The sequence below is a fragment of the Pseudorca crassidens genome, chromosome 11 (genome assembly GCF_039906515.1).
Source record: "Pseudorca crassidens isolate mPseCra1 chromosome 11, mPseCra1.hap1, whole genome shotgun sequence".
Classification (NCBI taxonomy): Eukaryota; Metazoa; Chordata; class Mammalia; order Artiodactyla; family Delphinidae; genus Pseudorca; species Pseudorca crassidens.
The window spans coordinates 41,062,241-41,090,219 of NC_090306.1; the positions used below are offsets into that span (position 1 = coordinate 41,062,241).

The following is a 27,979-nucleotide window of genomic DNA, read 5'->3' on the forward strand; positions in this document are numbered from 1 at the left end:
ATATAAGACTTTATCAAGCAGTCATTGATAATATTTAATATTGGAAAAACAATTATTTCTAGTATATATTTTTGCAGTACTATCGTGGGAAAGAAATATATACTCCCCAGGTTAATAAGACTGTAAATTATACTGTAAGAGATTAACTGGAAAACGAATGGTTCTGTTTCTTAGTCCACACCAGGGAACAAGATACCGAGGAGGGGAAAACAGAAGCAACATTTTTTTTTTTTTTTTTTTTGGCCTTACAAACCTAACAAATATGACCAAAATGTTTAAATTTTTTTGTCACACTGCTAGGGAGCCTAATTCCTTTCTGCATAATTTCCGGTGGATAATGCAGCAATAGCTTGGTGGTGGAAACTGGAATATATGGAAACCTGTGGGCAAACTCCATTAGCATTTGACAGGTAGGAAGGACTCAGCACAAGACATTTAATATTTGAAGAGAAGAAGCCCTGGAATCATCTGAGTGACAGAAATCCATGCCACCTTTCTCTCCACCAGAGAGTTCCAGCCCATCTTTGACTTTTGGTTCTTGTGCATCAATTCATTTTTTGGAACTGTGTGCATGCATTTCCTGGTTTACTCTATGTAGTCAAAGAGCAAGTTATAATGGGAGAGATTGCAAACCTTACTTACCCCGACCTTTTGGGGTGACCTAAGAGGTTCTTTCTTGACAAGTTTAAGATAAAAAACTGCTGGAAGAATGAAAATCAGCATAGTGGCAGAAGAAGCCCCTGAGGAGAGACACCGGACAGGTCAAAGTCTTACTCAGCAGGGCAGAGACCCAAGGGCATACACTTGAAAGAAACCAAATCTAAAGCGACCCTAATCAAAGCACGAAAAGCTCTATAAGCTCATGGATGCTTATTCAAAGAAGGTATGTTTATAAATAAAATTTAAATGCACCTAACATCATAGCTGGCTAGTAAGTATACATCACATATAATAAACAACAAAAAGGCTGAATGTTACAAATTTATAGGTAATTAGTAATATAAACACATACTAAGAAGGCTGAACTCATCACACACCCTTCTGATCCACTTCTAACTTTTCAAGTTGCCTACACCTGAGTTTTTAAAGTTTTATATTGTATTTAAAATGTGAGTAAACCCTCAAATCAGCAGAATGGAAAATCAAATATATTACAAGGCCACCCAGTTAAGGGAAATAATACGCTTTACAAAGTCAACCTCCTCTTCCTCCAAAGACATCCTTTAAGGCTCAGCTGATACTCACAGACCTAAGAGGGCATCCTGTAGGTAAAATTTATCTTCCTTCTTCTTTTTGATGCAGAGTTAAGACCTAGGTCCAAATCCTGGGTTCATTCCAAGGTATATGACTTGACTTCTACGGGGCTCAGCTGCCTTGTCTGTCAGAAAAGGCAGCTAGACTAGATGATCTATAAAGTAGGTTTTAGCACTAACATTTTCTGATCCCATGAATAACGTCCAGTGTTTCCTGGGAGGGAGGGACGGTGACCAGCTGGACTACTAGGAATTCTGTGAGCCTCAGATGGACTGGGATGCTTGACCTCCCTTCACTGGCTCCCTCCATTTATGGACAGCTTGAGTTGATTAGATAAAAACCTTTCTGAAACTTACCTATGAATCCAAAGATGTATTTTATAGTTGGCACCAGGATGACCAAAACATTATTAAGTGCAATAAGTATGGCTGCAATCAGGAAATGTCTTATCCAGCTGAAGGGTCTTTTGGGAAATAACAGTGTGATCACTGATGTACGAATCTACAGCAAGAAAGTGCAAAGGCAAGGTCACTGCTTTGTTTTTGTTTTTAATTGAAGTATAGTTAATTTATAATGTTGTGTTAGTTTCAAGAGCATAGCAAAGTGATTCAGTTATACATATATATATATTTTTTTTCTCTTTCAGATTCTTTTCCATTATAGGTTATTACAAGATACTGAGTATGGTTCCATGTGCTATATAATAGGTCCTTGTTGGTTACTTATTTTATATACAGTAATGTGTATATTTTAATCCAAACTCCTAATTTATTTCTATCCCCTGTCACTGCTTTGTTTTTAACTTTATCTACTATTTCAAATATTCTCACCCCTCTAAAGCATTTTCTTTGTTTTTCCTTTTTCTCCCAGAAAAGATCTTGATGCTGATTTTTTTTCAAATTTTAAAAATTTCAGTAAAGTAAAAATAACATAAAATGTACCATCTTAGTCACTTTTAAATGTCCAGTCCAGTGGTATTAAGTACATTCATATTGTTGTGTAAGTTTGATGCTGATTTTTGATGTTTGGGAAAGTGGCATTTTCCTTGGTGATCTATCTTGTGCTCCCTTTCTCTGCTTTCAGAATTATTTTCTTGAAAATAATCTCAGTCAGAAAGAGATAAAAGAACAGATAAGATATATAACTCAGAGACACAATAAAACCCTTGTTGATTTCTAATCATGTCTCATCAGCCTGGATTAAGTATGAAGGCCAAGCACTGAATTTATTTGCATGTGATTGTGAACAGAATTTTTACAAACCTGGTGTTTCTTAATTTTACATTTGATTTACCATTTTTGCCACCTGATATTTTAAAAAATATGATATATTTTGCGTTCACTCCTTTCACCTCCCCACAAGTATAGATTATAAATGCACAAAAGGAAAAGAACAAGACCTAATAATCTTAACATTCCTCCTTTCTACCTTAGTGTCTTGCGTGCAGGAGACACTCAATAAATGTTGACTTAAATTGAACAGAGCAAAACTTTTTCCTTCCTTTGAGATCCTTGACAGATTTCAGCCCCATTTCAGCAGCTGAAATAAGTAGGGGAAGGGTCAAGAGAGGCTCCAGTTGTAGCACCTGCTCAAGTTACCCTGATGTAACCCGATAAAAAGATCCTTGTGGGTAGAGGGAGGGAGTGCCATTTATGTTTGAACAGCTTAACAAAGTTGGAAATATTCTTATCTTTGGAATCTTTTAGAGGACACTTTTGGACTTAGTGGAATTCATTTATTGCCTTTTCAATAAGTGAGCACTTGAGTTAAGCTAGAACTTCCCATTTTTAGAAATGCTAGGATTGATTTTCACTTTAAAATTTTGCTTCTGAAGTCTCTTAATGGTGTGGAGATGGGAATTCACTTAAAAGAGAAAATGTAAAATATATTTTGAAACACACATATGAATGACAAAAACTTTGAGCTGAATTGCTTGCAGTGTCTAATGTGACATTCTCTTCATACCAGTACACCAAAAATTAAAGCCATCTGCTTAGGTTTAAAAGGCAATTTCACTTCCAGAATGGCAAGGCCAGAGAGTCTCTGGAAATGGTTTGTTTGTAACGGATTTTAAAATTTGGATGAGTGAAAATTATGAATCTCACTATGAAAAGTAGACTGAGGAAAACAAATGGTTTGATTTTGTTTTCCCCAGCAGCTTGGAAATTCTCCATTATGTCCTACAATTAGTGCTTATTCAATATTGTCCAAACTTAATAAGCTTAAAATAAGCTTTCTATGGTTCATACATAGTGCTTAAGGATCTATTTGTCTGAAAGTGATAAACTTATAGCATAAACAAGTAGAATACAGGTTATTTTCAGGCAGGGGTCACATGTATGTGCTTTTTTAGCCCTTTGTTGAAATAATGCCTTTAACTCTATAAGCTGAGTTAGAGGCAAACCTATCTGTACAGGGCCTCTGAATGTAAATAAATGCAGTTTCCTAAGGTCTCATGTCTCCCAGAAAGATTAAGATTTGGTCTAATGATGTAATAGTATAGAAAGTTTACGGGAATAATGGTTGAAGTAAATGGTGAAATCTTGCTCTTCAGAATGAATAAGGAGTAACAAAATCCCAAACAGAACTGAAGGCATTTAGAGTTGCCAATGCATTCCTAAAATGGGCAACAGGGCAAATAGGGAGATGGAAGGCTGCTGATGGTGGTAGTTGGTGGAAAAGAATAGAATGAAACTTGCTAGTCGTTCCATGTGTAAACGCTGCCTTGAGGAGTGAGCCTGGGATCGCGAGGTCCCCAGCAGCTCTGTTTACCTGTGTGTCAAGATAGAGGTGACTCTGACTTATTACCCAGAAAGCCTTGCCTTCTGCCCCACTTATCTCAGTGCCTTTTTCTCTCTGACACAAACTGATAAGAACCTGGAAATGTGGGTCAGATGCTGCGCATGGGGAAGTCCCCAGCCACAGCCCCGTGAATAATTCTAGAAAAGTTCCATGCAGTTCTAGAGAAAACCTCTGTTATTTCCAGAGACAGCGTTCTGAACAGGAGCCTGTTAGGACGTGCTGTGTTCTAAAGCGGGGACTCAATGTGAGGTCAGAAACGTGGAGGTTGAGTAGAAATCGGGAGCCTTAGTTTGCACTCTAAAAAAAAATCCATTCTGTTGCTGAGAAGTGAACCATACTTCAGTAGGATTGCATAGGACAAGGGTGTAGCAGATACCTCTGCATTACTGTTCTATTCCAGTTCACAGCAACATCTGCCATATTTCTAGGCCTATATCTATATTCACTTCAAAACAGGAAGTCTGAAGGCAACATAAGTGAAAAGATTGGTTTTACTAAAATAAAATGAAGAGGAAGTAGCCAAAGAATCTGAGACACGATCTCTTTTTTTTTTTAAGGTGCAGTAGGTAGAATTTGAGTCTGTGTGTTCTTGATAAACACATTAGGGTTATTGGGGTTTCTGTTTTTCATGGTAATGTGTGCATTTTCTGCATAAAGGGAAGCAGAAGCTGAAAATGGCATTATTCGTCCTTGGGAAGGAGGTGCAGTCCCGTAATAGACATCCCACTCCATATCACCTCCTCCCACTACTAAGAAAGACAAAACAGTGTTGAGTGGCTTGTGAAAAAGCTAGAGTCTTAATTCTCTTTATTTATTTATTGTTCAATAAACACTTCAAGCACTTACTTTGTGCACTTTCTAAGAAGGAAAAAGCTAACCTGTCTGGAGAAAAGAAAGATAATAAATGGAGAGATAAAAGGAAAAAGCAACCACCACCATCAGCAACACTTGTCATCTCTTCTTGGGCTCTTAAGAAAAAGAACCAACATATTTGTTGAAAATAGGAGAATACAAAATAATACCTAAAACTGATAGATTTTAATCCAGATTAAACCTAATGCATATTAGGTTTTATTTGTTTGTTTTATTATTTGTATGGGGGGATACCAAAGCAAAGTCAATAAACTTATTAGTCAAGAGTTTTCTTAATTCAAAGAAACTTGTCAGGAAAACCATGCTGTTTGACTCAGCATTGGACACATGGAAAATCTTGGTTCTAAACTGTAAGAAACAAACAAATACATCACAACCAACTTCTATCACTTTGGGAGAGAAGTGTCTGAAGGTAGCCTTGTGGCACTTGACTGGGACAGGGAGGCTGGACCTACCTTTATGTCATCCATCAAAGCCATGGAGGCTTGGTTCAAATAGCTAAGATCCTCACCCAAACTGAAGTTCATGGCAAATGTCGGCGAGGGGACGAATCTATGCTTTTGCTAGAAAGGGCAGTTTATACACCTCAAGAAAGGGCAAGATGCATTTGGAGACGATTTTCCTTAGCAAACCTTGTTGAGCTCATCTTGTGCCAGTCACTGTGCACACCGCTTACCTCCAGGGGAAAACGTGGACAATCAAACAGACCATCTCAATGTAACGTTGTAGGGGGTGAGGCAGAATTACACGCAAGATGTTTCATAAATGCTAATGTTGAGTTTAAATGCATAATGAAGGATAGCAGTTAGTTAGTTTTCTGAAATTTGGTTCTAATGGTCAATTTTGGTTTTAACGGGCATCGGATGGGAAATGTTTCCAAACTACTATGGGAGATACAACTAATGGGAAATGTGTTGCCATTCCTGGTGGTCAGATTTATGCCACTGCCTGATCTGTTATACAAGGGAAGAATTTCTGTGGACAACCTGGATTGTTAATGTCAAAGTGAAATGGTCATCACTAAATGAAAGGTTGACTTTCATTTCGTGTTATCATGACCGCAGCCATCAGTGTCATGCTGTGAGCAATGCATTAGTTCAACTATCAACAACTAGCTGAGTAACGACAGCCAAGTCCATTAATCTCTTGAGACCACGGCTTGAAAGCACTGTATTTAGGGTTTATGAATAAAGCAATACAGAAGCATTTTCTTTTACAAAATGCTTTGATTCAACAATGATATGAGTGCCCACTGTATGCCAAAATTTAATCAGTAATATCTTTACACACAAAAAGAAGGGTTCCAGATATTCTTTTCTTGGCAATGCTGTTTGCTTGGAAATTTTACCCTATGGTACCCTTTCTGTCTACAGCTGTCTTCTGCCTTGTCCCCACAATGGAGCTGATTTTAGGCTAAAGATGAGTGCATAACATTTGAAATACTTTCAGATATATGAGAGGCAAGACATTATTTAAAAGTAAACTCTTGGCCACCATAGTAATAAGGATCTGATTTCATGCACTCACGAAAAAGGAATGTGCTAAAAAATAATTCAGCACACAAGCTGCATTTAAAGTGACCGCAGTGTCATTATATGAGCAGTCCTCATCTGCTTGGCCCTGTATGGAACATTCTGTGTAGGACAGTGCTGGCTACTGATTTTTCCCCCTAAAATGAATGCTAAATTCAGTGCTTATGAAAGTAGAAGAGTTGGCAGGAAAGTGCAGACTTGTGTTTACCCACAGGTGGTGATTTTAACTCATGCAGCCCAAGTCTCCATGGCCAGCCCTGCTCTGTGATCCTAGAACAACTGACGCCAATGGCAAATGCCATGTAGGGACCATCTTAGTACGAGTCTGGCAAGAGGGTGTGTGTCAGTCTTGGGGGCAGCAGAAGAAGAGACATGTGATGGATAACATGACTATTTTTCAAGAAATTTAGTTCTAGTGTGTAACTTACTTAACATGAATCTCCTCATTAGCCTTCAAGAAATCAGATTAAATAAGGTGACTTCTGGATGTTTAGGTAGCACAATAAAATCGGGGGAGAAAATGAAATACCTTCAGAACTGTGGTGAAAATGTAATATGATTTGAAAGTTAATGTGGTTTCAGCTTTCAATTTCAGAAGTTATATGAATTCCTACTCATTTCTACTAATCCACAAGAGAGAAGCTCAAGATCTGCTTTTTTGAATTTTAGCTTAAAAATTAATTTCAGTTTCATTAGGTGCCATTTGTTTATTTTTGTTTTTATTTCCATTTCTCTAGGAGGTGGGTCAAAAAGGATCTTGCTGTGATTTTGCACAGCAAAGGAAACCACAAACAAGATGAAAAGACAGCCCTCAGAATGGGAGAAAATCTTTGCAAATGAAGCAACTGACAAAGGATTAATCTCCAAAACATACAAGCAACTCATGCTGCTCAAAATCAAAAAAACAAACAACCCAATGCAAAAATGGGCAGAAAACCTAAATAGACATTTCTCCAAAGAAGATATACAGATTGCCAACAAACACATGAAAGGATGCTCAACATCGTTAATCATTAGAGAAATGCAAATCAAAACTACAATGAGATATCATCTCATACCAGTCAGAATGGCCGTCATCAAAAAATCTAGAAACAATGAATGCTGGAGAGGGTGTTGGAGAAAAGGGAACCCTCTTGCACTGTTGGTGGGAGGGTAAATTGATACAGCCACTATGGAGAATAGTATGGATGTTCCTTAAAAAACTACAAATAGAACTACCATATGACCCAGCAATCCCACTACTGGGCATATGCCCTGAGAAAACCATAATTCAAAAAGAGTCATGTACCAAAATGTTCATTGCAGCTCTATTTACAATAGCCAGGACATGGAAGCAACCTAAGTATCCATCAACAGATGAATGGATAAAGAAGATGTGGCACGTATATACAATGGAATATTACTCAGACATAAAAAGGAACGAAACAGAGTTATTTGTAGTGAGGTGGATGGACCTAGAGACTGTCATACAGAGTGAAGTAAGTCAGAAAGAGAAAAACAAATACTGTATGCTAACACATGTATATGGAATCTAAAAAAAAAAAAAAAGTGGTCATGAAGAACCTAGGGGCAAGATGGGAATAAAGATGCAGACCTACTAGAGAATGGACTTGAGGATACGGGGAGGGGGAAGGGTAAGCTGGGACAAAATGAGAGAGTGGCATGGACATATATACACTACCAAACGTAAAATAGATAGCTAGTGGGAAGCAGCTGCATAGCACAGGGAGATCAGCTCTGTGCTTTGTGACCACATAGAGGGGTGGGATAGGGAGGGTGGGAGGGAGGGAGATGCAAGAGGGAAGAGATATGGGGACATATGTATATGTATAACTGATCCACTTTGTTATAAAGCAGAAACTAACACACCATTGTAAAGCAATTATACTCTAATAAAGATGTTAAAAAATTAATTCAACCTCAATAAAACTGTAAAACAAACAAATACATAGAAATAAATTTTGTGATTTTCCCCCTACATTTCAAAAGTACTTAACATTTAAAAATACTTGCTCTAGCAAGTATTTCCTGTCAGTCCAGTGGTTAGGACTCTGTTATTTCACTGCCAAGGGCATGGATTGGATCCCTGGTTCGGGAACTATAAGCCCTCAAGCCACGCAGTGCAGCCAAAAATAATTTTCAAAATATTTTTAAATAAAAAGAACACTTGCTTTGTCTACATATTACATAGTCAATTTTAAGTGGGTTCAAACTGCTATATAAAAAAATAATGTTCCTGGGCATATCATTATAATTAAATCAACATCAAGTCAGAACGTATGTACTAATCTGTGGTGTCAAGCAGGATTCTTTCACCAAAGCCATATACTTACAGGGAACAGCACTATGGGCACAGTTAGCGTTACGGCCACCAGGACGGCCAGGCGTACCATGAGGAGAGGGGTGTCAAATGTGTACACTTTGCTGTAAGCATGAAGCAATTCATCTTCAACTTCTCCTGCAAAGAGGAAGAGGAGAATGAGTTCACTAGGTGTAGTCAAATCGGCACTGCTTCCCGAAGACAACGTTTTATAGAAGGAACACAGTATAGTAGAAAGAACCCAGGTCTGGGAATCCAAACACCTCTGTTTTTATCCTGTCTCTTAGGTTATGAGCTATATGACCTTTGTTCAAATGAACAAAGGGGCCCTGAAGCTTGTAAAGTTGCAGGAGGTAATATAAAATTGCTAAGGCTCTTCTCTAGGTCATTTGCATTGTGGTAAATCTTTCTCTGCTATACAGAAGCACCACAAAACAGAGGACAGGCTGAGGTCTTCTGGTTGAAAGGGATGAAACAGCCAAGCCTCATCAGCCTGTCCGTCACGTCTTGCCACCTCCCTCCACCCTCACCTGCCCAGTGAGCCCCGAAGCAGCTTCTCCAAACCCAGCATGGAAACCCTAGGACAAATGATCTTTAACATTTTTTCAAACGCAACCATTATGACTCCATCATGACACTGACAGACATACTTCTGGGCTTTTTCAAGTTTTTGTTTGTCTCACTGAGTTGAGACTCATTGATTAAGTAACAAAGATGAATTAGTATGATTGTTATAGGGTCTCCCAATGAATACCGCTATAAGATTAAGATGCTGCCCTCCTGGCAAACACACTTCTTTCAGAATTCCAGGCATAAATGACAAGGAAATGCTTACAGAATCAGATGTACACTGATTTTCCCACTAGTCCCCTCAAAATCAGACAAAGGGGGTTAAAAATACTTTCAAAGGCATTGACCCAATTTTCATTAGTTTACAACCAGCGAAGAGTTAATGCCCAATCTAAATCAGTGCTTGGTTAAAAGCCAAATATTAATCAAAAAAAAAACCAAAAAAAAACACAAGCAAATGGTGCCCCCTCCAGTCTCTTCCTACCCAATTTGTCTTGCAATCAATTTAATTTACCAAGTCAGCAGGGAAAAAATAATGCAAAATGTTAGAGAGGCTTATTTTAAAAATATATTTATGTTGATAACATTGATTTGTGTTAATGTTTGATTCCCTGAAATTTGTCTGTAGGGCCATGCTTCGTCGAAGAGAAGAACAATCCTGCTCCTTTTGTGTCCTGTTAAGATGCCACAGAGGATATGTTTTTGGCATAATCAAACGTGGCCACAGTCACTTTGTTTTTTGATAGTACGTCCCCAGATCAAAAGGAATTCTGTCATGCCCTTTTTTCTTAGGAAACCATTCACTATAACAGAATGGAATGAGATAATCCAGAAAATTTGTATAATGCTCTAAGCCCCCAGATTTGGCTTGACTGGTAAACAAGAAGCAGGTTCCAACTCAAGGACTTGGTACTTTTTCTGCCATTTGCTTGGTAGGTAGTTATTCCACTAAAAGAGCTTTACAACATGCAATCCGATTCACTCTCACAGTATGTATGTAGCTTTAGATGGCTTAGAAAATCAAGCCAAAGAAATATCCTCTATCCCCTAAGGAAAATAATTAAATTAGAGGGACGGTTTTTACAAAATATGTGTGAATTCACAAATTATTATAACCTGTTAGGCAGCCTGCTTCAGTTTCCATTTTCTTAGGTCAAATGAGACTAAAATAGCATGATAATTGAGCATGTTCGTCTACAGATCATGCTGTTTATTGAGAGTAATTAAAAGAATTATACCTACCCGGATTAATGATCAGTCCAACTAGGATTTGCACAAAGAAAATGACTTTGACAGAGTGACCTACCGTAAAAGGTTAGGTAACCAAAGAGGGCAGCGAGCAGGTACATGACGAGCATCCCCGTGATGGAAACATTTGACACTGTTTGCATCTTCCTCCGGGACCGACTGAAAAGAAAAAGAACACCGAGCTTTGGTTTTCTGAACAGATGAAAATATCACTACTTACAATTAAAATTTTAAAAATAATAAAAGAATGTGTGCCTGTGTTACTCATTATAAAACCACATTTCTAGTGCAGAAACACAGTTTATTTAAATTTGCCTTAGGGAATTATGGAGGATTTGTTTCCATTTTTCTTAAATGCTACTTCTTTAGTCTTAGAAAGGACTATTTTCCTGTATGAGGATCAGTTTATTTTATGTTGATAAGTATGCTTGTCTATTGACTATTTAAGAATGTAATTAGCACAAAGGTCAAACTGGCTCCTAATGTAGAAAGACTTCCTATTTCATAGTGAGATAGATTTGAGGACCAGAATCCACTAGAAACTGCAAAGCACTACTCCCAGGAGTCCAGACAACCTGAAGCCTGACAGCATTACCTGGACAGCTTCTGGAAACCATTCTAGAGGCACCTGGCTGCTGACACTGGGGTAACTGCTATCACTTCTCTGTCTTTCGGCTCAGATCAAGTGTAGAGTAACTGCTACATGGGATTTTCCAAGTCAATCAAAGACATCAAAATAACTGAAAGTGCTCTATAAGTTTTTTAAGAGGTAAATCTGAATATATGGGGCAAGTTATTGTTATTTAGTGAGAACAAAGACTGAGGTTATTGATGTCTGGATAAAGAAGATGAGAATTATAGGACCACCTCCCCTCAGGGTAAAGGAAGAAGCTGCTGTAGTGGGCTCAGACCCACTCATCCCCAAGGGCGTGTTAACAACCTCAAAGGGAAAAGAGTATTAAGGAATCATAGAATATGAGCTGGAAGCAAGAAGATTGTCTAACCAGTGTCTCCATTATACAGATTAGACTATGAAGGCCAGATACTGGCACATCCCAGTGGTGGAATGTCTTCTAGGCAAGGGTTAAAAACTGACCATAGGTGACATCAGTGGCTTAGCCAGGCCACCCTAAACATAATTTTTGGTCTTCATGGGTGTGGGTCATTTCCAGTTCAGGTGACCTCACTTCTTCCCACCAATATTCAAATTCAAATTCCTCATGCTTGACAAAATCCTTACAGACATTGGCTCATCCTCCCTCTGTCCTGAACCCCAACCCTGGATCCGTAGGATGAAGGAACAGGAGAAAAGGAAGCAGTGAGGGGGCTGATTCACACCTTTGTGGTGAAAGCACATTACTGATGAGTGGTTATAGCATAAACCTCCTGTGAAGGCAAAGCTGTAAACTATGCTTCTGTATAAAGCACCTTTGAAAATACGAGCACATTTTCAAAGCGAATTAGAACGCTAAAATGATGGCCGCCTTACTCTTTGAGTTCACTGTAGATGGGAAGGACCTCAGGGTGGCATACAAAAGCAAATGCTAGGATGGGAATTGCATAGGCCGTCTGAAAAACAAAGACAAAACCGCATGTTTAGCATTTCAACACAGAGAGCTACGCCAGGCCATCTCAGCTTGTGAGATAAAAACTCAGAGGCCACGTTGCTAGACTCTTAGAAGCCTAGACCTCTCACTTACCCGGGAGTTGAATACAAAGTATTTGGGCTGACACTTGTCATCACTGTGTGCTTCATACTCTACTCCACTGCCATGAATAGAGCCCTTGGCCTGTTTCTCATCTAGCTCTGCAGGATTCTGGCGGGTGTAATCCATCATGAAGTTCACACCACTACTCTCAGAGTTGTTGGGTAACATCATCACGTGCATTGGAACTGTATTGTTGAATGTCAGATTCCCAACATTGTGATCCAGAACAGGCAGAGGGCAGGGTATTTGGAATTTCTTGTAAATCACCTAGATCCGGTCATTAACACAACAACAAGAAGTCAGCCTTTTGAGGAAAACAATGAAACAAAAATCCCTGTGGGTGGTTTATGGGGTAGAGGTGAGAGAACTCTGCTGAGGATTCCTTTTAGACTAATGGACAACGGAGACTCCCTCTATCCTCAGTTTGATGTAAGGAGTTGGAACTATGGTTGATAACTCTCTCCCTTAGAGTCAACAAGACGGTATTTTGCGTGAATCTATCCCAAACTTCATGCATACTCTTCCATGAGAAAGATGATCATTTTCTTGCTACATTGCTTCTCTTTCATGTCTTTAAACTAATGAAAATATGGATCATCAGGAAATTCCCCCCTCCTCCTTTGCCTCTTTGGGGAAATGCTATATAAATTTTGGCATTCATGATATTAGCATAAATCCCCCCTTTTGGAGGGGAGAGGGAGTGGGATGGGGAGAGGATTTCTTTCTTTAATTCCGCTGTGGTCACCTTCTCTTCATGGGTAGAATGAGTAAGAGAAAATGGCTGATTCATGTAAATATGGCTAATTCTACAGCCTACTCATTTATCTTCTGGGACTCTTCACTTCTTTTTCCTCCGCCTGTCTAAATACTGGGTTGTTGTCACATTTCTGCTTGAAGTGTTCCTTTCATCCAAATATACATTCAGTATGCCTAGAACATACTATTAGCAATGGTCTTGACATTCTAACTCAACTATTTTTAAACTCATGACTGTTCTTTTCTCATTCCAAATTAGAATACAAGGAAATCGCTTGTGATGCAAGAACTATTTCATGCTAATGATGTGCTTGAACAAAAATGAGGACACCAATTCAGGCACTGAAAGCATCACACCCCTACCAAGTTACAAGGATCATGTCAAAAATCACTTACCACACTGACGAAAAACACCATGCAGGTAAGAGAAAATCCACTGGTATAACCAAGGTAACCTAGGGGTTAGCAGAGAAATTCCGGAAGGTGAATATGGCATCCACAATCAGCTTACCTCTTGGAATACAAAATGAAAATAAAAATGGAAAATGACTTTACCTAAATTTTTAAGAAGAGAAAGTGGAAGAATGATTCCAACCGACACAAATATGACGAGGTAGTTGCCATTGACATACCATTCTCTAGAAAAGAGAGACCAGAATATTAGGATCAGAAAAGACCAAGTAGAATGAGTCTCTTGATGTTACAGAGAGAGCAGAAGACATACCCAGTATTTTCTTCAAGTCCCATGAACGCTCTGATTACTTCAGGTAGTTCGTATTTAATAATGAAGAGGTAGCTTGACATGGCTAAAATGGAAGACGTGAGAGCTTAGTGGTGTGCACGGCACCAAAGTCACAGGCAAGTTGTGAGAAGTCCAGGCATTGGTACACCCCTCCTTCTCAGTAATTCCCAAAGCGAAAGAAAAGCCACCATGTATTCTGTACTGTTTCCAAGTTCTTCTCATGAATAGACATTCTGCCCTTTGGCTCTTGCCTACGGACCTTTGCTAACAGTATCAATGCTGATTCTGTGTTAAATCCAGCCCTGAGGTTTTCAGTGAAACTACAGTTTCAAAGTTTTTTTCCTGGAGTCATACTGGATTGATAAAAAAAAAAAAAGTACAAGAGAGGATAACTTCTCTAACCTTTGTCAATGAAGTTTTTTCTATATCCTTTGTCCAAATAAGAAATCATACAAAGTGGCAAAATTTCTTGAACGTCTAGATAAGTGATGTATGTGTGATCATGTATTCTTCTGAATACCTGATCTATAAAATCTATAAACCCTCTCCTTGGAAAAATAGTCATGCATAACATACAACTTTGCCTACAATTGTAGGGATGTATGCAACATCCTTTTCCCAGGTCCATCCACTCAGTGAAGAATAATACTAATTTGCTATTTCACACGTGATCAAAAGACTCAATTGAAAATAAAACTGACAAGTTTCGCATTGCAAGGTTTAAGTGTGGGCTACATCCTTCTGGTGAATTTTTGCTAACAGACATTTGAAGCAGATATCTAAGTTGCAGATCGAACTATTAATAGTTTAAAAATATTTCCTTAATCTCAAACGAAAGTAATAACGGTGATAACAGTTTCCCACATTGTTTAGTTCTGCATGTAATCAGCTGAAAATCCACATGAAAGAGCAAGGTGCATCTTATCATCTTCATTCCACAGCTGAGGATATAAAAATTTTGAGAGCTTAACTGACGTGTCCAAGATCGCACAGCTTGAAAATGACAGACCACATCCAAAATATAAGATCCCTGATTTCGGGCCAGTGTGTCTTCTCTATTGTGAAATGAAATGATTTTTACAATACCTGATGTGTCTTCTGTAAACATGATTTGGTTAATCTTTACAAAGACCTTGGCTAAAGCTAAATCTTACAGAGGGTAAACAGAGGAGATATTTCTGATTAACTGGTTCAGTGAGGTACCATTCAATTTTAGAGCTATTAGTTGCTGACTCTCAGTGATGTCACCACTGTTAATGTGTTTGGTCTTTGAAAATTCAGAATGATCCAGACCTGTCTGGGTAATGTCAACATTATTCTGCTAATGGTCAGTGTTAATTTTTCAGGGGATTGAGAAAATTAAACGTTCTAAATGTGGAGTTGCTAAATACAGAAATACAAGTGATTTCTTTTAGGCCACAATAACCACTAATCACATAGAGTAACCAAAGTGAGAGATTTTCAGGAAAGGTGTATGAAATTTCATCTCACTCCCTTAAAGCCACACTGTAGGGTGAGGGCCTTGACTGAGAGACCATGTTATAGTTTATTCCATTGTTTAGAAGCATAATAGTAGCTATACTTGGAACAATAGACAATGCTGTTGCCACTCAGCCTGTTGAGCTCAGGGCTAAGCATGTGTATGTCCAGTTAGTTCAGTGGTCCAGACAAGTACATTAGATCACCTATGAAGAGATCCTATGAAAGGTTTGATATTTTATATCTTGATAAGGCTGAGAATTTGAACCAAATGTAAAGCAGTTTATTTGGTGGGGAATGGGGGACTTATATGCTTGGGACACAATGCCAGTAAAATGAATGAAACAATTCCAGTGTTACTGCCAAATTCTACCCAGGACTGTAGTCTTACTATACAAAAAATATGAAAGACATAAATACAAATCATTAAGATATGACGATTTTATTTATCTGCCTACCAACTATCCGTTATCAGGAGCAGGTATAGTTGGATAAAGGTTACTAAAGAAATTGCTGCATTCTAGAAATGCTGGATAATTCCAGTGATTTTATTAATCAAGAAGAATGACCTCCTTGCAAGATCTCTGTGTAAGTTTATTTATTGCAGAGTTGTTTACAATAGTAAAAAACCTGGAAACGATCAAAAACTCTTCATCAAGGGATTCAGTAATCCAATTATGGTGTATTTATACAATGGAAAGCTCAAAAGCCATTAAAAAGAGTAATATGCAAAAACATTCAAGGCATATTGTTAAAGAAAAAAAGCAAGCGGTAAATCAGTATTAGAAGATGATCCTGTTTTAACAGTAACAATATATTTGTTAAATTTGTCATAGAGGAAAACCTGGCATGGGTTTTTCTAAGGATGATTTACATAAACATTTCTTTGTAATTTATTTATTTATATAATGTTTTTATCTTTCACAATTAGCATATATTTGTCTTATAATTATAAAAATGCCATTTAAAAACAACCAGGAAGGCTCCAGTGACATGGATATTGAATCTAAGAACTGGAGAGGAAGGGTGCATGTACTGAACCTGTATTATTATGACACTGTGAGGAAGAGCTATTACTCTCAATTGCATAGGTGGAAAAATTGGACTCAGAGGTGTAAAGTGATTTTCCCAAGGTCATAGATAGTGACAGAAACAAGCTCAAATTCAGGTGCTATCAGGCGCCAAAAGTCTATTCTCTACTCATGGGTTTTAAAATGTCTTTTAAAAAACAGTGACATACCAGATATATACAAACAAGGCTAAGGGAGCCCAGAAGAGCTAGTACCTAATAGCCTAGAGAATGATGGATCATGGAGCAAACAGAGAGGGAGAGCCAGAGAATGTGTATGTGTTAGGTCTGGAGAATTGTAAAAGTAGGGGAACTAAATATAGTTTGTTATAGTATGACACAGGAAACATAGGGAACAGATGATAGATAGATAGATAGGTAGAGAGAGAGAGAGAGAGAGAGATTGGGGTTTGTAGGAAAGGTATCAGAAAGGTAGGCAAAGGAAAGATGATGAAAACCCTTATATGTCAGACTAAAGAGTTTAAATTTTATCTTGAACATCATGAGGGCATGCTGAAGAAGTTTATGCATGTGAGAAGCAAGAGTAGATCTGAATTTGAGAAAGTTCATTTGGAAAATGAATTACAGATGGAAGAGGAGAAACTAAATACAGGAATAACAGGTAGAGGTCTACTGTAGAAGTCTGAGCAGAAATAGTAATCACCTGAAGTGTGATAGTGAGACTAGAAGGAGAGGAGAGATTCAAAGGCTAAATAAGAGAAAGAATGGATAAAAACTGGTATTTGATTGGATTGTCAGGGTTAGGGAGAGAGGGAAAAGTTTAGGCTGACACCCAGATTCCTGGCTTAAGAAACTGGACGCTGCTGGTATTGTTCACTGAGATGAAAGAACAGAAGTATAGAATAACAGATTTGGGGACTGGGTAGGAGGTGAGGAAATAAGTTCTACTATGTGGTGATATAGTCCAGGTCGTGCAAGGAGACTTAGCCAGTAGGACATCTGAAATATGGGTCAAGATGCCTTTTGAGGGTCAAAGACACGATAGGACCAGTGAAGCTGGTGGGCATACATATCATCTGGAACACTATTAAAAAAATGTACTTATCATCTGGAACACTATTAAAAAAATGTACTTCTCGGCTCTCCTCTGGAAGGGATCATTCAGTAGGAATTAAAAGAATCTGTAGAACAAGAAATCTGTGGTTTATAATGCTTCCGATGCCTAGACAGATTTTTGCCTTAGCACAATTTCTAGGGATACTCTACAGCGGGCTGGCTCTGTGCAGGCTGTGTCTCAAGGACCCCCAAATTTGGCTATGTGCCTCAGATACTAAATTTTCCCTTTTATGAAATAAACTCAATCATACATGTGACACATCAACTGTTTGGGCAATGACAGATATAAGCAATAGTGCTTTAACTTTTAAAAGTAATAATTAAAGCCATTTGAAATCAAGAAAGGTTTTATTTTATATTTTAATTCTAGAATTTATTTGGTAGGGTTTTATATAGTATTTCATTTCTTAGATATTGCTATTTTCAATTAAAGAGGGATTAAGGAGCAATTAAAGAGAAAATCTATTTAGGAAACTCTACTTTTGAAATTTAAAAATGATAAAACAGCTATTTTTCTGTATTTAAAGGGCCTGTTCATTGCCATTGAGTTTTCTTATTTCTTGAACATCTTTTTAGAAAGTTTAAATGGTTTGTTGAAAGCCAGATCCTCTTACCTCCAATGTTCTGCATTGTAATGGAAATAAAAGCTCCGATTTTCCCAGGCCATCCAAATGCCTTTTCACCTAGTTTTTCATAAATTAAAGATCCTATAATCAAAAATGAAAAGAAACTTGTTTAAAAAAAAACTGTCTTAGTGACTAAAATATTTTGATGTAATTCTCCACTGGAGCCTCAAACATGTAAATAAACACCATATAGAAATTACAAACCCCAAATACGCAATCTCAAAAGCCATTACAAAATATGGTAAATGTTCTCCAAACAAGAAGCGATGCCTTCATTCATCTTGGCTCCAGGCAGCAAGTCAGAACTGTTATTTCTATCATCCACCAAAAGTCTTTTTCTCTATTTGGCTTGAACCTGAGCAGGTTGACTTTCACTTGTCTCACTTGCCCAGATAACTAAAAACATGGAGAGACCATGTGATTGGGGTTAGAAGAAAATGAAATGTAAAATTGACCAACACCATCCTATAGGTATAGAGCTAAAGGCTGAAATACCCTTTAATGAGAATCGAAATAGCATGTCTTAGGTCTAGGGAGTGGCATACCTCCTTCCTTGGCAGTCTTTAATAAAAGATGAACTGAATAGAGAGATAGGATTGCCACGGCAAGCAGCATGATTCTGTGAAGGGAATAGAGAGGAGACAATAATGTTTCTATAAAAAATAAGATGTAATAATATTAGATGTTACAATACATTATTACACTGGTCTTTTCAATCATTAACTTTCCAAGAGTATGTGGATTTGGGGGAAGCTGAAAAATTCTTTTCAGAACTCCACCAATGCCCTTAAATGTCCCAGAACTGGAATTGGCTTTATTTTATCAGCCAAAACATACTATTGGAAGTTCCTAACGCACCTTTTTTAGTCTTAGAGTCTACCCAATAGTAGAATCTGGTTTATAACTTAGATGCTAAATGCATAGCAAAATTAGCAAATACTTACTCAGCATATGGGTATATGTACACCATATCTGCGTGATATTCCCATGAACATTTATAATTGAAGGGCTATTCAATGACCTGACTAAACATTAATCTAAAATCTAGAAATACAGAAGTCAAAGCAAATTCTGAGCTCCGTTACTACTGAGTCTGCATATTAGATGACAGTGATCAGATGTGTGAACCAGAGGGTCTGGCAATCGCCTGTGTAATAGAGAAAACAGAGAAAGGTAAGTCTAGGGTGCAGGAAAACCTTTGCTGTATTCAGAAAAATCATTTCTGGTTCAGGACCCTCCACATGTCCACAGGCATATATGATTTCTTTATGTATACAGTGATCAATGCTTCTCCAAAAATCAAGAATTGGACAGCAAAAATAAAGAGTGTAGATAGAAGCATCTATATAATAAATTAATGCACAATACTAAACTTTACCTGAAATTAAAAAAAAAATCTTATCCTTTGTCTAATATGATGAGAGCATACCAGTCTCCCCTCAATTGATCTAATTCTTTGGTAATTCCTTGGGAAGTCAATGTTACAAATGTAGATTTAGACCGAGTTACAAATGTTATAGCTATTCTAGCTCTATTGTTTTTTTCACAAAACATGTTCACCAGAACTGCCTAATCAATGTCTCATTCATACATTTTTCCATATACGTTATGAATTGACCTGTTTTTAAAGAATTATGTAATTCAGATTATATAATTTTGTTCCCCGGAAGAATAATAAGCGTACCCTGTATTCTAAATACATTTTCTGCTTTGGCAGAAAATACTAAAAGTAACACCGATGAAATCCTGTGTCACCTGTTGGGATGAGGGAGATTGCTGAATCCAGTTTGGGCTACTTGGATGCACAAAACACACCTCATGATATCCAGCTATGTAATTGTTCTGGCCAAATTAATCTGCTAAATGTTTACAGGCCTGAAATGAGGCTTTCAGTTTTACAAGTGGAATATTCTCCTGCCATGAAAATGAACTCTAGGATTGGGGGGAGTGTTTCTTTCTTTTTTTTTTTTTTCCTGCGGTACGCGGGTCTCTCACTGCTGTGGCCTCTCCCGTTGCGGAGCACAGGCTCCGGACGCGCAGGCTCAGCGGCCATGGCTCACGGGCCCAGCCGCTCCGCGGCATGTGGGATCTTCCCGGACCGGGGCGCGAACCCGCGTCCCCTACACCGGCAGGCGGACTCTCAACCACTGCGCCACCAGGGAAGCCCCCTAATTAATTTTAATGGTATGTGTAATTAGTAAGGAGAAGGCAGTCTTTTGTCTTAGAGATAGTGTACATTATAAAAGTGTACAACTATGCATGTGAACATACCTCTAGCCATTAGGAGTCAGAAAATTTTTAAAACTTACTTTATGTCAAACATGGCTTAGAAAAGTAAAGCTGATATCAAAAGCCATTCAGCTAAAAAATACGACACCTAACAGTTCAATCAAAGCACTGACACGATATAAATATTTATAGTTCAGTCCGATCCTTAGCCCTCAAATAGCTGTGTGATTACCTAATCATAAGTGATATTCAGAACACAAATAGCATATATTTATAATATAAATGTTGCATTCTTAGACAGTTATTTAAGACTCCAGCACTGCATTAGGGGTTGTGATCTGCATTCATACTGATGCCTGACTAACATTAGACTTTGTTCTTGTGAAGCATTTCACTGCCACCAACTGTGTCTTTGAAAATACCAGGCACAGATGTCTGTGGCTGTCTGTCACAGACAATGTGGTGTCCATCCTCCAGGTCGGCTATGTGATGCTGCTACCACTAGGCAGCATTGGACCAAGTGTGGATAAAGTGCATTGGTTTAGGTATAAACTTTGGCCACTCTGCAAAAATCTCCGCGCCAAGCACTGTTTCTAGGTCTTGGGGATACAGACGTGCAGTGAGTAAAAACAGACATGGGCTCAACCCTTTGGAGATGATAGTCTAGCAAGGGAGAGAGACATTAACCAAATGAATCAGACGACCGCACCAAAATATTAACACTGTGATGAGTGTCTAATAAGGTGGTTTGTCCAAGTCATGGAGATTGGGGGAAGGCATAACTGAGGCGAGGCTGAGCTGAGTTATGAGGAGTTAACTAGCTGAAGAGGAAAGGAAAGAAGGTTCCAAGAGCACGTGCAAAGGACCTGTGGTGAGAGGGAATGGCACTTTCATGGGATGGAGAGAAGGTCATTGTGCCCAGTATATCTTGTATATAGGGGCACAGGAGATGGGACCAGGGCATGCAGGACCTTGTAGGTCTGGTTTGGGAAGGGATGTTTTCCCTAAGAGTGTGTATAAAGTCAGATTTGCTGCCGGGAAATATCTTTTTAACTATTAAACACCAAATTATTTTATAACGAATTACTTTGTGAAGTGGTTTCTATGGACTGGTAGGGCTGTTCCAGCAGTTTGGGGGATTGGGCACATACACTTTCTGCCTTTTGGTTAGGGATGGCTGGTTGAACAAGTATGGTGATTAGACTGCTCTGATTACTTTTTGTTGCTGTTTTATTTAAAAGGAAGAGAATATGTTAATATTTTCTCAGATTATTCCTATTCACAAAGATCAAACTTCAGATTAATTGAAAGGGCACCAGGTATGCATGGGCTTTGAACCAAGTGGAGATATGTCCATTCACTTACATAAAAAGGATGATCCCTGTGTTGGCCATGGCATAGGACAGGCCCAGGATTCCACTGCCCATGATGGCGTTACTCAGATTGAACGAAGACATTCCAAAGGAGGTGGTTCCAGGATGCTTGAAGACAAAGGAATGCGTGACAAGCAAATATTTGCCAAAGGACGAACTTTTTTTTGGATTATTCTTATCCTATATTATCTTTACTGGAGGAGACTACCATCCAATAGGGAAGATTAAGATAAAATCACAGTGAATAAAAGTCATGACTCAACTTCAATAAAAGTGTATAATTTTCAGTGGAATGTAGTACTTGATTTAAGCAGGGGTCTCAGTAAAAACAAAAAATACAAGTTGAGTAACATAAAGAAGGGAAAGCATGTAGGATTGCAGATTACATTTGGGTTAGAATGATTTCTCCAAAAAACAAATAAATTTCATAAATGATTTATGCAGCCATATGGCGAACAGGAAAAACAAGCCCTTATTCCAGTAAGGGCCTGAATAAACAGAGAATGTGCTGATCAAGGCTTGGAAAATTTCAGTCACTTTGTTTTCGCACAGAGACCCAGGTAGATCAGACATCCTCAAGTCCTGTTTACTGCCAGAGAGCAGAAAGTCACTTACATGTTCATCGTCATAATCTGCCAACTTCTTTTTCCCCAAAAATCCATTTGTCAGAAATTTCTGACTTTCAGCATCTTCATTAGTAAATTGACTGAACACACACACACAAAGGAAAAGAAGACAGTAAAAACATCTGGTAAATGCTCTGAGTTATACTTATGTTTCAGGTGATCTGTCACTGAATTAGGAGAGGAAAAACAAGACACTTAAGACTTTTTTTTCTCTTCTCCTCCACATACTACTGTTCCTTCCAGACCAATGACTGAGCCCCATTTATGAATATACTTTGGGAGGGAGGGAGAAAGTTATGAAGGAAGAAAATATTTTTTTAGTTGGGATCTTTTATAAGCCACATTTCTTCTTCACACATTGACTACGCAAAAAAAAAAAGAGAGAGAGAGAGAATAATTAGAGCTAATTTTGTTGCCATTTCGAGCCCTCCCAAAGAAAGGGAACAGAGTAGTGACAGTTTTCTCAACTGCTAATATACCACGATCAGAGGATCTTATTAATTCAGTAAATATTTATTAAGTGCCTTGGCAATGTGATCCCATCTCACTTGATGCTCAAGTGTCTCTGTGAGAGAAACTTCCATGTTTCTGCTCTAAATATGCAGCGACTACGGCTCAGAAGAGTGAGGTAGCGTGTCCAGACGCACCAGATCCCAGGTCTAGGGTCTCCCACAGCGCCATGCAGCCCTGGGCAGGGCACTGTAGCTGGTATTTTCCTCTTTTTTGGCTCCATCTTTTTATACACATATCCCTTGCTGGAAAGGAGTTGGATGGTAGCTCTGTGCTGTGTTTGGTTGTGTGTGAGTGTGTGTAGTTTAATTACTCTGAAAATGTACTTGAAGTGTTAGACAATGAATGAAACTAAGAAAAACATTAAAGAAATCCAATGAATTAGTAGAAGAGTTGGGAGGACTTTAAGATGTCAATATCCATGGAACATTATGACTGCGGTCTACTTGGTACAGGCTGGAAGCTGCACATCCCCTGACAGTACTGGTCGGCTCCTGAAGCTCTGTGCCAGAGGTTTTGAGGATATGGATCTAGTACCAGTCACGTTTCCGAAAGGCTTGACTAATGAGTTCAGCTGCCACCATTGCATCGTCGCGGAGCACAGGCTCCGGACGCGCAGGCTCAGCGGCCATGGCTCACGGGCCCAGCCGCTCGGCGGACCGGGTCACGAACCCGTGTCCCCTGCATTGGCAGGCGGACTCTCAACCACTGCGCCACCAGGGAAGCCCCACCACTGCATTTTGACACTGCAAAATATCACACAGGCTTTCTTTTTGTTACAGGAAATGCTCAAATATGTATACTTAGTTCTTAAAAGTGCTTTATAATTAGATAGATCGCAATTTTAGGACACTTCTTGCATGAGAAAGTAAAATAAAATGATTGGAGAGTACTTTATTAAAATAACCCTTAGAAATATAAAAGGGGAAAATAATTATTATAGATCTGTACAATTGATCTCTTATAATAGAAGCTAATTCTGAATATACCTTATGAGAAAGAAGGATAACAAGGTGACTTTTTGAGACTAGAGAACAATATAAAGTGTAGATAGAACGAGCAGACAAAATCATAAAGTTTTGTGTGCTTTTCTAAAACTCAAGAAGTGGATTTTCTTGAACCTCATGGTGTACAAGTTAGGAACATATCCTGTCATTTTCCTCCTATTTCTGGAAGGAAGTATAATGCCCTCAGATGCTGCCTTCTTCCATCTCTGCACTTCTGCACTCCCCCTCCCTTTTGTGCTTTATTTTAATGTCCGTAGTTAATATACTTGCTATGTGGAGACTGGTACACAATGTTCATAGTTGGAAACGGAGACCATAAAATGAACTGGAGCCCCAAATGGACCTAACGATTACAAAAACAAAAGTGTCATCTAGATTTAAACTCTGGAACGTACAATGTTCTATTTTAACCTTAATCAATAAGTTAGAATCCTTTAGTCCATGAGTAAGTTTTAAATGTTTAAATGTGAAAGTAAATAGACTTTCTCCTTTGAGGGATTTGCATGATCTTATTTTGGCATGAGATGAGTTGTAGTCATAAAACATGCCAAGATTGTATAAAATATACGAGAAATGTCCCCAGTGTCTTCAATGATTTAATACCAAACCCAGCATATATTGAAAACATAAGTATAATGATTCCAAATAAATGTATTATGTTGAACTTCCCTCTAAATTTACATTTAAGAGATCTATCCAAACATAAACAAAACCCATCTTTTTAAAGTGATCGTACAATTGCAAAATGATGACCCACTTGAGTCAGGAGTTACAAGCTAGGTCACTGTAAGTGTTCCAGAACACATTATCTGAAGCTAACAAAAGCATTCTTGCTCTTTCCATGACGGCTTTCAGAGGACCAATGTCCTGTAGGACTGTTCTTAGGACCATGTCCCCTTCAGCTCTGCCACCTCCATAGAGCTCATATCTGTGTGCATCCTTCTCAGAAACAAAAGAGCCCTCAGATTTGATCAATTTCCTGAGGGTGATGAAGTGGAGGAGGAAAAAGAAAAGTTTACAGAGTATCATCTATCTCAAAGGCACTCACTTAATCCTCAGCAAAGTAGGCGTTGGTTTGCCATTCTGCATTTTCCACTGAAGCTCAAAGAAGATAAATATCTTCTCCAAGATCAGGTAACTCCTCTGCAGATTCCAAAGCCCTGGTTCTACTACATTGTGCTTCCTCAAGGGTCACCTAACTAGAAAGCATCATATTTACATCTCCAGAGTCTCTCTCATCCGACAACACTAACGTTTACTACTGCGCTGGCTTCTTGGAGGAAGAGCAGTGCTTCCTCCCGACACCCTTCCTGGATGTTGTGAATGCAATAAGATGTCTTGGTTTGAGGATAATATTCTCTACTTCAGACCGAGATTTGGTCAAATATTCACTTCTAAATGTCTTAAGTCGTGCATAATTTGTGTTATATAATCTTTTGTGAGAAATTAATAAACTTATCAAATAACAGTTGTGCAGCTACTATGTACCAGGTAGTACCATTAACATGTTGTAGTGGCATCGTGAACATCTGGACAGGGAGAGGTTACGCAAAGCAGGGGGTGGTCACTTCTAACTGGGGGAAGGCTTCACAGGAGAACTAACATTGAGCTGAGTCTTGAAGGATGAGTGCAGTCAATAGAGAAAAAGGGGAAGGTGAGTGGGTAATGCTAAAAAAAAGGGCATTCCAGGCACACAGAGCAGAGTTAATGAAGGAACAGGAGCTCTGAGTGGCTCGACAAGGCTAGGAAAGAGGGTACAAACACGGAGCAGGGCAAGAGATGGACAGGAGAGCTAGATGAGGGCCAGATCATGCAAGGCCTTATATGCCAAGCAATTTATGTATAGTCTAATCTTTCTCCTATAGCTAATGGGGAACCACTGAAACGGTTTACCCAGGGATGGAACATAAGTCAATTTGCAATTGTAAAAGATTACTTTTGCAAGGGATGTGCAGGGCTAGTTGGAAGAGAGCAAAATATAAGACAGGAAGACAAATCAGGGCTGTTCTGGTAGACAGGTGACAGATGATGAGGGCCTATAATAAGATGGCAATAGAATAGGTACAGACAAGTGGGTAGATTTGAAATATTAATGAGGTAGACCCAACCAGATATAGTCGAACATTGGATGTGCAGTTTCGGGGAAAGGATGAGTCAAAGTTGACACCAAACATCCTTTCATTGAGCTCCTGAATGATAGTGATGACTTTCACCAAGATGGGTTTGCTTGAGGAGGGACAGAGTTTGAAGGGAATGGCAGTAGTTCAATATTAGACATTACAAGTTTGACTTTATCAATGAGGCAATTCAGACACATGAGTCATCCAGTAGAGATGTGTAGTAAACACATCTGTGAGTTGAAATAGAAGTGGAACCGGCGGAAGATATGGCATATGTTCAGTGGGTGAAGCCTGATGGCTGTGAATAAGCTTGCTCACAGGACACTTTTAGCCAGAGAAGAATCCCTGCAGAACTCTGGAGATGTAGCAACACTTACAGGGCAGTCAGAGGAAGAAGAGTCTGAGAGAATAGTCCAAAAGGTAACAGAAGTGATAGGCTAATATCATTTAAATTATTCTATATTATTAATAGGGACAAGAACACTGTAACTGCAATTCTAAATTAATCACACAAAGATTGACATACAATAATAATATAATAATGTGTACTTCAGGATCAGGGAGTTGATGTGTTAACATCAAAGTCATTGTTATCTCTCAAATAGGTAATAAATCCAACTTTTCCCAACAAAAAACTTGTTTTCCATGTCCATAAATGTCTCTTATTTTTCCATGGAACCTGGTTATTTTAACCCCATACCTGCTCATTGCTGCCTTTTCTAAATTTCCCATCCCGGTGTAGCTATCTTGAATACTTTCTCCACTGATGCTTTCATCATCAGGTTCGATGTTGACATTGCTCAGTTCCATGGGATCCATTTGAGCTGTCAGCGCTTTCTTGTCCACACACAAGCTCCTTCAGTGTAAACAAGATACTGTACCTTCAGCTTGAGGCTCTTCTACTTGGAGTTATGTTCAGAACACTCTGTTCTGCACACAGAACACAAAATAAATCATTATAATTTACTTTAAATTAGATAAATAAACACTAGTCACCTATTTGTGTATGTTCTCTGTAAAAACATGGAAAGGAAGTAAACTTCTAAAAACTTCACATAAACATGTCCCCAAAGGTTCCATTACCCAATACAAAAAAAAAAAAAAAAAAAAAAGAAAGAAAATGGAAGAGAAAAAGGAAAATTCTTAATAAATTGCCAAATCAGCAGGTATTTATAGAATGCCTATGTGTGGCAGGTGCTTTGCTAGTCACCGTAGGAAGAAAAAGAAATATTAAGACATGGCAGCAGTCTTTAAGAAGCTTTAGCTATTTGTAAGCAGATTGCATGACTTAAAAGGGCGACAATAGTAAACTGTTGATAAAGGAAGATCTGCCAAGGCAGAATCTACCAGTGTCTCTACCAGCAGTAACACAGAAAATTACTACTTTAATTTGTTAATTGGGCATGAAAGAATTAACACCACCAAAATGCTTGATAACATGCAGCACAGGGTAGGATCAGCCTCAGGGAACCACTTTCCAGGCACTTGGTCATGAAGCCAAAGTTAAGAATAGTAACCAAAGCAAGTACAGGTTTATCTTTGAATCTGCCTCAGTCACCATTTATATAAAGTTGAAATGCACTTTAACAAGAAAAGGGTCCAGCTTTTAGGCTCTGCTCTGCCTTTAATTTATTGGATTTCAGCACAAGTTATTTAACTTTTTGACCTCATTTTCCTCAACCGTAAAGTGAAAAGGGATGGACTGGCACTGTGTTAAAAGATGCTATGAACCCATTAATGGTAATGTTCTGAAATTCTTACTATTGAAATTCTTGTTGAATCGTTATATTGGGAGAAACACTATTACTCTTGGAATGTGTGGTTCTGAAACATTCACTACCCATTTGGTAAGGAAATCCTGAGTAGAGAAACATAAAAATTGCTCCAGAATTCATGGAATCCCCTGACAAATATGAAACAGCCACATGAGAAGGCCTCCACAACCCAGTGCTGCAGCAGCACATCTGTGAAAGACAACTCACACTCAACATGAGTTCACACCCCAAATCACAAAAGTTACAAATCACACGTGGAAACTCATTAGGAGTGTCAGCAGG

The 27,979-nt window shown here is 38.5% G+C and overlaps 1 protein-coding gene across 3 annotated transcripts in view; it reads right to left on the reverse strand.

The window, feature by feature from the left end:
• Positions 1 to 27,979, reverse strand: part of SLC38A4 (solute carrier family 38 member 4) — a 68,088-nt gene that overhangs the window by 3,372 nt on the left and 36,737 nt on the right. For 2 of the 3 annotated variants that reach the window (XM_067696296.1, XM_067696297.1), the window contains exons 2-15: positions 26,623 to 26,852; positions 22,275 to 22,365; positions 21,652 to 21,767; positions 18,603 to 18,676; positions 18,046 to 18,138; positions 13,789 to 13,870; positions 13,620 to 13,702; positions 13,461 to 13,519; positions 12,300 to 12,575; positions 12,089 to 12,168; positions 10,658 to 10,758; positions 8,795 to 8,919; positions 1,611 to 1,755; positions 643 to 740 (exon numbers count right to left, since the gene is read on the reverse strand). In XM_067696296.1, the coding sequence (XP_067552397.1) occupies positions 643 to 740; positions 1,611 to 1,755; positions 8,795 to 8,919; positions 10,658 to 10,758; positions 12,089 to 12,168; positions 12,300 to 12,575; positions 13,461 to 13,519; positions 13,620 to 13,702; positions 13,789 to 13,870; positions 18,046 to 18,138; positions 18,603 to 18,676; positions 21,652 to 21,767; positions 22,275 to 22,365; positions 26,623 to 26,741 (1,542 nt within the window). In that variant the 5' untranslated portion in view covers positions 26,742 to 26,852. Of the gene's footprint in view, positions 1 to 642; positions 741 to 1,610; positions 1,756 to 8,794; positions 8,920 to 10,657; positions 10,759 to 12,088; positions 12,169 to 12,299; positions 12,576 to 13,460; positions 13,520 to 13,619; positions 13,703 to 13,788; positions 13,871 to 18,045; positions 18,139 to 18,602; positions 18,677 to 21,651; positions 21,768 to 22,274; positions 22,366 to 26,622; positions 27,624 to 27,979 lie in introns of those variants that run through there. The other variant, XM_067696299.1, reaches the window with a different exon arrangement.